The following is an 11478-nucleotide window of genomic DNA, read 5'->3' as shown; positions in this document are numbered from 1 at the left end:
TGGTCCCTTGACCCGTTTGTGGCCCGTGGCCACGCTGCCCTGTGGGCCTGGGCAGACGGGGGTGGCTACCTCCTGCAGCAAGGTGCGAAGCGCAGATGCAGCCCTGCCTTGGCCCTGGCTGCAGGCGAGGGGACGTGCCTGGAACAGCTGCAGCCAGCCCTTGTCCGAGGGGTCACCCGTGGCTGGGGGCTCCTGGCTGGCTTGTCCTCTGTTCGTCCGGCTTGGGACGAGATGGCAGGGCATGGCAGTGTCTGCCTGCCCCTGGGGGCCGGGCCCTTCTCCTGGGGGTGCTGAGCACGTTGCAGCAGCTTCGCGCCCTGGGATCCCCCAGCGCCCGTTGGCTGTTCCATCCTCCCGTAAACCTCTGCCCTCCCTCAGCCCTGACCCTCCCGCGCAGTGTGAGTGCGGTGGATGCACACGGCTGGTCGTGTTTGCTGTCCTTTCGTAGGTCCCTGCGTTTAAGCCCTATGTGGTGCTGGCTGCTTGTTTACCTCTTCTACACTGTAATATTTAGTTCTTACTTCTGTCCTCCCATTTCCTGGCGGAGATTTGTGGGTGGTCACAGAGGCACTTTATTACGGTGCCTGTGGGATCGCTGTGTGTGCTCTTGGGGCTGGTGGCAGACAGGAGTGATTTGACATCACCGGTGGCCGATCGTAACCAGGAGGGCCGTTCGACACGAGCCTACTGTGCGTCCCTGTTTGGAAATGCCACTTCCTTCGCACAGCACGTGCGACGGCGTTCGATCGTGTGGCACGGATCCAGCCGCTTCATTTTAGAGCTGTTCAGTTTAAATGTTGCAGCTTTGCTAAACCACTGTAGCTTTGGCTGCAACTTTGCGTTATTAAGGAGTGATAAAGATCTTTAAAGCATTTAGGATTTTCCTACAGTTGGTCCATGGGTATCTGGTAATCACGGTCTTGTCACACTGCACTGCAGCATTTCCAGTCTCTTAATTTGTGTTTCAAACAAGTGGTGGCCTTTTGACCAAGCACTGGTTTCCAAGAAGTTTAAAAGGGAGGCTTGGGCTGCAACATAGTCTGGGAGAGAGTTCTTGGAACTAAAGGCAACTTCTGCATCCCAGCCTCTTTATAAGAGGCTGCTCTTGTCCTTGTCATGAACAGAAAGCTAGAAACCGATTTCTACATTTGAAAGCGTAGAGAAGATTGGGGTGGGGTTTTTTGTGTGGGTTTTTTTTGTGCGTGGTTTTTGTGGTTTTTTGGTTTTTTAGGATTCCCTGTATAGGACAGCCAGGACAATTAGGAAACTCTTAGACATTAGACAGAAAGTGATAGGAAAGACATTTCAGCAGGCATCAGCTACTAAGTCTCCAGTTATCAATGAAATGGGTCAAGTATGATGTTCCAAGGGTGGCTTTGTGAATAAAGCGCTGGCTTGTGATGATTTCTTCCTTCGCTGTAGATTTTCTCCGTGACTTGGGGGAAGTGGCAGCAGTGCAGATTTTTGAACTGGAGTGTGTAACTCAAGTTTTAAGCACTTAAATTCTATTTTTTGTATTCTTCAAGTCACATGTGAGGATGAGACTGAAGGTGCCCAGCTACCTCAAGTGACGTGTACGTAATGGAGAGGATTCTGAGTCTGCGCCCCTTCCTAGAAATGTTGCCTTTAATGAATTGGCATTGAAACGGCATTCATCTGGGCTGAACTTGGAGGAAAGCCTTTTTTTCCACTGTGGCATCTAACTGGAAAATTCGGATGCGGTTTGCTGTCAGCAGCAAGTAGTTGCTGCAATTGGAGACAGGTTATTAAAGAAAAAAAAATAAGTGGTTGTATGTGATATCCTGTTAGCAAGAGGCAATGAGCAGGATTTCCATGCTCCAGGATGGGTTTGGGAATTTCTCTCCTGGGGAAGGAGGAGCAGTGGGAGCTTGGTGGGGAGGGACTGGAAGCAGCAGAAGCTGATTCCTGGTCAGGAGACCTCTCCGTCCTCTAATGTTTTCAAGGTACTGTCTTGCTGGAAATCCAAGCTTATCCCAGCCTGGGCATGTCATGGCAGAAAATTTAAAGTTATTTGAGCATTGCTAACCTGTCTTTGTCTTTTTCATTTTGCTCTCCTTTGCTTCATCCTGGATGTCTAAAAGGACAGTTGGAGCCAATAAATGAGGTGAGTTAATCTGATGATTCACTCTCCGCTCTGTCTCCTCACTCCGTCCTGAGGGATTGTCTCGTATTTTCTGACTCTTTACTGATGTCCTAGATATAAGTAATGCCCTGCATTTTGGGCTGGTAGTTTTTAATTTTTTTTTTTTTTTTTGCAATGTTCAGATTTTGTTTATGGAGGAAACCGTGTGTTTTACTGGAGCAAAAAGAAACGCTCCTGTGGAGTCTTCTCTGCAGATTTGCGTTCCTCAGAGGAAACCCCTTTGCGTGCTGTGATAGTGCCTTTGTATCTGCACATTTGTGAATACTCCACGTGTCTTGAGTATTTTGGGGGGATATCTATGGAGAAATTCTCACATGCTTTGTATCTTCAGCTTCTTAGGAACATTTCAAGGTCACATACAATCGTAACGCGATTCGACCCTGGATGTGCACGTGCCGTGCTCTTGCAGCTGCGTGTCTCCCCCCGTGAATACAGAGTGATGCCCTTTATTAGCAGTGCCCTTGTGCTGCTTAACGAGCCTTCTTACAAACCGCAGAAGTTGGAGCTGGCGTGGGTGGGAAATGGGCTAAGGTTTGGCTTTCTGCTCCTCTTGAAGCCAGCAGAGCTGTGAAGTGGAGGGAAGGCTGTAGAGGTGGCATGGCAATGGGGCAGCAGCCTGTTGCCCCTCCGATGGGGTGCTCACAGCCCGTGGTTGTAGCAGCGGAGGAGCACTGTTTCAGGGGATGCTGCCAGTGCCACCATAGAAACCTAAGGAATTAAATACTTTTCTGGGTCAAGTAACTTCTTTAAAAACAAAAAAAATCAGTTAAGGTTCTTCATTAAATTAATCAGCATAGCAAAGGGGAGGCGTGTGGATAGCACACTTTTGCTAATGCATTTTAGTGGCAAGTTTGTTGGGCTGTAATGTTGTGTGTGTATGGATCAAACAAATATTACGTGCTGATACATATACAGGGACAAAATGTGCTTACATTTCTGCGTTAAGATTTTCAAATTAAATAGACCTTTGCTGGATTAAATCGGAGCTTTCACTTACCTTCTGTTTTTAATTCCTTCTGTTATATGTTTGCCGATCTATTAGTTTGTTGATGTGTGTGAAAGAACAAGCATGTTTCTGCTCTAACATATTGCAATGCATAGTGTTTTGTAAATCACCCTCTTGCCAACCTCCATAATAATACGTTGCTACTAGAGGGAAAATACCTGCAGTGAATGCTTATTTTTCTGCCTTGTTACGGCATCAGTGAAGTTGGGCTGGTAACCGCATAGCATTTGTCTGTTGATATAGATGGAATAAATATAGTTCTTAATGTTCTGTTGCAGAAACACAAACATAAATACAGCTGAATGTTATTTCTCAACAGCTATTGATGGGTTGTAATCTTGTACTTTGGTTTCCAATGGCTTCAGGGTCTGCTCGCTAGAATCTCGGATCTCTTGCTGTGCCGGTGGACTTGTAGAAATTGTTGTCAGAAGTGTTTCGACTGTAGCTGTTGTCAAACAAGTGAAGATGAAGTTGAAATCCTGGGACCTTTTCCTGCTCAAACTCCAGCCTGGCTGTAAGTTTAGATGCATGTTTTCATAGCTTTAACTGAGGAGTCAGGCTGTTCAGCTGTGATGAGAGTATTGATGCAAAATGGTGATAGGATGTTCAGAGGATGCCACGTAGAAAGGACGAACCTCCTGCCAAGGGTGGGAACGTAGGCTACTCAATGGCAAGGTGGAAAAGGGCAGCCCTGTTAGCTCAAATAGTAAGGTTAGTCTTTGTAAAACACTTTTCTGATGAGTAAGGCAGAAGTTACTTTGTAAGCTAGCATAGCAAGCTGATAACTGGTTTAGCTATACACCCTTTCCTAAAGATGCTTTTCATCTTCAGTCCTATTTCCTCTTTAATGGACCAGCCCTTTGGAGGACTTCAACTTAGCTGGAATGCTGACGAGGTTGTTTTGAAACATTTTCTTATCCTAGCATGAAGGTGGTTCTCCTATAGGCAGATGAAAGGCGTACCTCATGTGTGCTCTAAAGGGGAAATTCATCTGAAGTGTCATATAGTAAGACTTGATTTCCTGCATCATCTTAGTACTCTTCAAGATCCCTTCTTGAATCATTAAAGAACAACAGTGGCAACCATGGAATCTGTGGGTTGGAAGGGACCTTTAAAGGCCATCTAGTCCACCACCCCTGCAGTGAGCAGGGACATCTTCAACTCAAGCAGGTTGCTCAGAGCCCGTCCAACCTGACCTGGAATGTTTCCAGGGATGGGGCATCCACCACCTCTCTGGGCAACCTGGGCCAGTGTTTCATCACCCTCACTGTGAAAAATTTCTTCCTTATATCTAGTCAAAATCTGCCCTCTTTTAGTTTAAAACCATTACGCCCTGTCCTATCGCAACAGGCCCTGCTAAAAATGCCGGCTTTTGTCTGGGCTTTGATTAATGTTTTTGCAAATCTATTACAAAGAAAGTCAGTGAAGTCTTCCCTGTTTTACTTCCTCTTGTTTGGGAATTTGCAGCACAGAGGTGGCCCCGTGGAGGCACTAGTGAAACCAAGAAGCGAGCAGAGGTCTCCTGTCTTTTAGTGCCTGCTCTGTTGGCTGGGCTGGGCTGTCTTCTGTGACAGCCGATCGTTTGATGGGCACAGCTTCAGTGTGTCCAGAAGCTGTGGGACAGGGGATGCCTATTTAGTGCATCATATGATGCTCAGAAGTTGGTAGCTAGGCACGGAGACACTCAGTTAATTTTATCTACTCCTCTGAGTACCTACTGTTATTCTGTGTCAGGTCTGGAAGGTCCGTGTCTTGGTGCTGCATGAAATAAATTGTCTCATGTTTAAATCACAGTTTTGTCTATATACTCTTTTGAATCCAGGTAGAATAGGACAGTAATTAATACTAAAGCAATAAAAATAGGAATGTTCAAGATGTGTTAGAGTGGTTTTTAAATGTGGAGCAGCGTATTTACGAGTCTGATATATGCCCAGAAATGGATTCACCTGCAATTAATGGGAAATGGAAACAAAATCAATGCTAAATAGGAAGGCATTGTGCACAGGAGAACACAGTGATGAGGTTGCAGTATTGGACATAGAAAAATTGCTGCAGGAACAGTTACGTACTTGGAACAAGTAGCTAGGCTTGTTGCGAGAGGATGCTTCGGAGTTTCTTTGGTGTGCTGAGGAGCAGAAAGGCCATCATGTGTGCTTGGGGGTGTGGGGTGATTGTCCCATGGTGTAGTTTTTGACTGCTGGACCCACTGTCTGGCTAAAGGGTCATTGTAAGCATTGAAGCTCTGTTCTTTTGATCTCAAAACTCAGATGTATGGTGACTTTGGTGCAGGCAGAGAATATGGAGACCTTTGGACTCATAAAATGCTCTGTCCAGCCTGTCTTGTTTTCCCCGAGTCTTGCTCCGTCTGAAAGCCTCTAAGCAGAAGACAATGTGCTCAGCCGGGGGAAGCCCAGTTCTTCAACCATGTTGCACTTTATGCTGCATGTACTCATGCTAGGAGCCCTGGGTAGGGTCCCCGGGACCCCAGCCTAGGTCACGTACCCATCTTTCCTTCCACCTGCCATCTGGTGCAGTTAGGGTCTCCCTATTCTGCTCTAGTGCTGTGAGAAGACGTGTTCCCAGAGGTAATGGCCAAGAGGGGCAACAGGAGTCCAAGGAAAGGACACACGAGAGAAGTAGCTTTGCTTTGCGAGGAGGCATGGATGCTGCCGTGCCTTAGGATCACTAAGTCACCTTCTCCTCTGGTGCTGTTGCAAAGCCTGTGATCTCTAAGGATGCCTGTTAACGCACGTTGATGTGGAAGCTCGAGATCAGACTTTGCTTGCTTGAAAAGGCTGTTGGCTCCTCTTCTTGAGCTGGGATGGACCCAGGGTGGTGCCAGGGAAGATGGTGAAGCTTTAAGCTTCCAGGGTGACTTTGTGGGAAAATAGTGAGGGAACCCAGAAATGAGTCGAGGGAGGAGGGCAAAGAGAGCAGAGGAGATACGGAGAGGGGAAGGAGCTGAGGGGATGTGATTGAGAGGAGGGGGGTGGAAAATGAGCCTATAAAGGAACAAGAGTCAGGAAGAGGAGAGTAAAAGGCAGGAGACAGAAATGGTGTATTTTGTTTGCTGATCGATAGGAAGGCTACACTTTTTGTGTGTTCAGGTTTAAGGTGGAAATGATCCCATGCAGGGCTGGCTCAGAATTCGGAAGCTGAAGATGATTTCTGTTTTCACTGTGTTGATCTTATACTCTTAAATCTCCATATGCATTTTTGGAGGTAGGAAACAGTGTCTGGAGTTAGATGTGGGAGCAGAGTAAGGGTTTGGAATTGGTCTCAGAATAAGGTGTTCAATGGGTATGTTTTTAAGTGCTCAGAGATCTGTGTATGCCAATTGATCCCTCATCCTTTTTTTTTTAAATGTTACTTTTCAAAAGGGGGCTTTTGGATTCAGTGGAAACCCCTAAAATGGAAGACAGATTTGACACCACCATATTCCGCATTTAGATGCGTGCATTGAATTGGGGAACAAATCAATTTATTGTATTCCCTGCTCACAGCCTGAAAATGTTTTAAAAATAGATCTAGGTTTTCACTGAGGACTTCCCATCTTGCCACTTCTTCATGGACAGGACACTGGTATAATACAGAATGCAGTTTGCTCCTTCCTTATCTCCCCAACCCAGTCCTCAGGGGAAGACTGCTTTTATGGTCTTCATTGGCCTACTAGCAAACATATGAACGCCCATGCTGAATAATCCATCCTTTATTTTTTGCCTGTAGGTTTTCCCTTTGGCAGCTCTGAGACACCTCATTGTCCTGGAAATTCAGGAGGGGGCATTAAAGCCGCAAGTTTAAGCCCTTCCTCTTGGGAGACTGTTGATTTTTCTCACTTTCTGAATTTTTTACAGTGGCAGCTTAGGAATAAAAGTTCTTACTGAAGTGAGTCTAATTGTATTGGCCTGAATGCCTGGTAGCTGCTTGTTGTTTCATGAGGAGCACTTGCATCCCGGTCTTTGCAGAAATGGGCTGGGCACGAGGGTGTATGTCAGCGCTGCCTGTTACGGAATATTCTACATAAACCCCAAAGGTAAATGGTGCATGGTCTGTGAGGCTGAATTGAAATCAGGACACCGCTCCTTCCCAAAGGTTCAGAAACAGAGCTGCTTTAACCAGTGCCAAAGTTTATTTGAGGAAAAATTATTGTGGCTCAGTAGCAATTTCCTTACTAAAGGTCATCTGTATGTTATTAACTCGCTATTACGTTTACCCGTTGTAGAACATCCTAATGCCTCTCTTCCTGATTCCCTTTTCACCCTGCCTTCTCCTCGTTCTGTGCATTTACTTCTCAAACACAAGTATATCCAAATGCTACCTGTGATTGTGTAGACCCGCATTTAGGCATGAAAAAGCTATTTGTGTTCCAAGTACTGATTATATGTCAGACTGTGTGATTTGGACTGCCTTTAATGGGCTGCAGAGTTGTGCAAATATTGTATGCCCCTTTTAGCCTAGGGTTTGGGTTTGATTATTAGCAGACTTTTTTTCAGTATGGATGAGTTGTGTGACTCCGGGTTGGTGAGATTAGCATGGATCCTGCTGCGAACTTTATGGATTTGAATAAGAAATTCCAGTTTAAATCTGTTTCATATTTGGGAGGGCCTTTTCTGTGAGTTTACTCCTTTTTGCAAAATATGTTTATTGCTCTAGTCCAGTCATTGGTTACTAAAGCAAATGATTCAACATACTGCATTTATACCCAACTGAGCCATGCACGTAGAAAGGGTGAATCAGGAGCAAAACTCACACAGTATTCCTCTTCACTTTGCGCATTTCATGCTCGCGTTTTCGATGTGATCTGCCGCTACTTTTTTGGAGTACTCTTGTCTCGTGGATTAACCAAAAGGGTTATTTTGCATGATGCACTACACATCACGTACCATTGTGCGATTTCATTTCCATCGGCAGATGTCTGCCAACCGCTCTGCTCTGAACGTGCAGTTGGAGACTTTATCTCTTCTACTTGTTACTGTCTGCTCTTGCTCTTTCAGTCAGGGTTGGGAGGTCCTGCTTTTGTGAGCCACTGTGGCTGTGACACGTTGAGGTTTTTAACCAAAATGTTGTTTTATATGGAAACAACATATATTTATACACACAAACTGAAATGGGAATTACACATGAACTTCTTTATGCTGCCAGTCTTCTGTTGAGTCTTCTCAAACATGCTACAGCTCTCACTGTAACTTGCTTATTAGTTACTTAGATCCTGCTGGCTTCCCTGCTCCCACTGAGACCCCTGGGCAGTAAAACTGCTATCTTGTCAGAATCGCCTCTGCTTTATAGAAGTGGATAAAAAGCAGCCAATTCTTTAAAAAGGCTTGTAAATAAATAGCTGTTAATTAATTCTATTTATAAGATCGAGTTTTGAAACCTTAGTGGTGTATCTGCAGAGGAATATTTTACCGAGAGAGGTGTGGGGTGGGTTTGAGATGACTGAGCATGGTGGTTTCCCATGCTGGTTCATTCCTAGTGAAGGCCGTGCTTCCAAAATGTAGCTGTGAGTTTACAGCAATAAGCTACTGTTTGGGTGTTGTGGTTTGTGGATTTTTTTTTTTCCTTTCTTAAAGACAAATATAATATTTCTGATCAAGATCTGAGTCACACGTGCCCGTGTGGCCTGTGTCGTGCTTTAATACTGATATAACTGTTTGAAAGACAGGCAGAAAGATAAGGAATCTGTTTTTCACACAGGTCTGAAGTCAGTTGGTCAGCCTTTTGCTTGCCAAGTAGATCAGGAGATACCCTGCAGCATCCAGGGATGTGCACCCAAGATTAGACCCAGAATATCAGAAGGCATTTTTATTCTGTATGTACTGCTTTTACCGGGTTGAATCACCCAAAGGTGTCTTGTTGTAACAGGATAAGCAGCCAAAATGAGGACAAAGATGGAGACTCTGATAATACAATCAGTGAGCTGCCTCCCACTCTTCAGGATGTTTCCCCTGACAGAAGGCGGTCGTCTTCAGATGCATCACGGTCCACTTACAGCCTCACGAGGAGGATTTCAAGTAAGGTCGTCCTTCCAACATTAACGTAATTCTTGTGGGGAAAAAAATCAAACTGTAGTGCTTGCTCTTTCATCTTTCAGACAGGGAATCAAGTCAAGTTGAAGGTACATTGATTAAAATCTCATCCTGTTCTGCAGGAACACAGTGGAAAGGTCCAGCCCTGTTTTTCTTGCTGGAGCATATGCTTGGTAATTGCACGTGAAAATGGATGGGGAGGGGAAAGTGTAGCTGAGCTTGCACTTCAGCGTAACTAAGGGTGCTATTAATTGTTGGCAATGTAATGGTGAAAAGTCCCTCTGGGAAGCCTGCTGTGCTGGGCATTGCACAGACACAGAATAGCTGTACCCAAGGAAGGACAAGTTGACTTGTGCCTGTAGTGGCTTCAAGCTGAGTTTCTAACGATCGTTTTTGTCATTTCTCTCGTTCAGGTTTGGAGTCGAGAAGGCCAAGTTCTCCGTTAATTGACATTAAACCTATCGAGTTTGGAATAATAGGAGCTAAGAAAGAAATAGTTCAGCCAACTATCCTGCGAAAAACCTATACCCCAGATGACTATTTTAGAAAATTTGAACCAAGACTGTACTCTCTTGACTCGAATAGTGATGATATGGACTCCTTGACAGATGAGGAGATCTTATCAAAGTATCAGCTGGGCATGCTGCATTTTAGCACTCAGTACGACCTGTTGCATAATTATCTAATAGTGCGAGTCATTGAGGCTAAAGATCTGCCTCCTCCAATTTCTTATGATGGTTCAAGGCAAGACATGGCTCACTCCAACCCCTACGTGAAGATCTGCCTTCTTCCTGATCAGAAGAACTCCAAGCAGACCGGAGTGAAACGCAAAACACAGAACCCGGTGTTTGAAGAGAGGTACACATTTGAAATCCCCTTTTTAGAAGCCCAGAGAAGAACTCTGCTTTTAACCGTAGTGGATTTTGACAAATTCTCACGCCATTGTGTTATTGGCAAAGTATCAATGCCCTTGGGCGATGTAGACCTTGTGAAAGGCGGACACTGGTGGAAAGCCCTTGTGCCTAGTTCTCAGGTAACAGAATTTATCAGATTATTGCTACAATTTTTCTTGTTGGTTTTTTGTGCGGTTCCTTTGCTTGTTGGCAAGAAATGCAGTTTCTAATTAGTCATTGTCATCTTGTTAATACAGCATCTGCTGGATTGAAATAATGTGATGCCTGTAACTGGTCTTAAAACTAATACTGTGAGGTAGAGGAGCTGTCCTCTTCCATATGCAAAGGAGGTGGCATGTCAAAAGATCCTATGTCAACTCGAATGAGAATAAATCAAGACTGCTTTGGAAGTCTGTATGCTTTGGAACATCTTTCTTGTCACTGCAGTGACCTGCATCCATTCCCAGACACTGCAGTGACACTGTCCCATCTGGGTGGCTCCTGTGGTTGTTAGCGTGACTGTGCTTTAGGGACATGAGGGGAACCACTGGTGCCAGTTCAGTGATGATTTGATTCAAGCAAGTGTGTAGAAGACAAAACCTCTACAGACTTATGGCATGATGTATGAGCAAAAAATTGGAAGATAGTGGTAGATTGATTTTTCATGATGTCCCTGAAGGAAATAAACTTGCTGTAGATTTTGTATGATATAAGTGGCATGTTGCATGCATGGAAGTTTGAGCGTGCATTTTGGACCAGATTTGGCTGTCTGATGGGATGGAAGGAGGATGTGTGTGCTTCCATGCCCGTTCTCAGGATAGGGCCCCAGTCAGTGCCACCTCCTCGCCAGCCAGGAAAAGAGCTGTTCAATGGGAAGATCTGAACTTTTGGATCAGGAACAGCAGTTAGCTACCAGATTTGCTACCAGCTATATTGCCCACACAGCTTGGCTTTTTACGGGGTTAGTATAACACTATTGCTTCTCCCAGTTTCTCACCAGCTCTTGGGTTGCAATTTCTAAGTTTTAGAGCCTTTGCTGAATCAAAATCCTGTGTGAACTTGGATGGTTTCTTTGATTCAGTTTCTTTGAATTCTTTGTGTGTTCACAAAAGGGTGGCATAACCAGAAGTATTAGGCAAGATGAACAATAAATCATTGACCTCACTGCTGATTTACAGTGCGAGTCTGAGACTTCCACTCTGATTTGGAGTGGAAACTTGTGATCAGACACTTGTTGAAGTAAAATCCACCGAGCAGTGTTTATACACGAAGTCAGCTGGGTCTCTGACTCTGCTTTGCCCCCTCTCTGTGTGCAGAGGGGTTGAGAGCACTTTTACCTCTTGCTCAGACCTTCTGCAGAACTTTAAGTCCCCTGATAATTGCAAGAGA

The 11478-nt window shown here is 45.0% G+C and overlaps 1 protein-coding gene across 1 annotated transcript; it reads left to right on the top strand.

The window, feature by feature from the left end:
* Window positions 1-2102: 2102 nt before the first annotated feature.
* SYT17 (synaptotagmin XVII) lies at window positions 2103-10229 on the top strand (the record flags this gene model as incomplete). The annotated part of the gene is made up of 4 exons (XM_010296570.1): window positions 2103-2125; window positions 3536-3684; window positions 9033-9181; window positions 9610-10229. Coding segments are annotated over 4 exons (941 nt in total), but the record flags the coding sequence as incomplete, so codon positions are not given.
* Between the last annotated feature and the right edge of the window lie 1249 nt (window positions 10230-11478).

The sequence above is a fragment of the Phaethon lepturus genome, unplaced genomic scaffold (genome assembly GCF_000687285.1).
Source record: "Phaethon lepturus isolate BGI_N335 unplaced genomic scaffold, ASM68728v1 scaffold52871, whole genome shotgun sequence".
Lineage (NCBI taxonomy): Eukaryota > Metazoa > Chordata > Aves > Phaethontiformes > Phaethontidae > Phaethon > Phaethon lepturus.
Note: the sequence above shows the minus strand (reverse complement) of the source record. Positions and strands in the feature narration are given on the sequence as shown.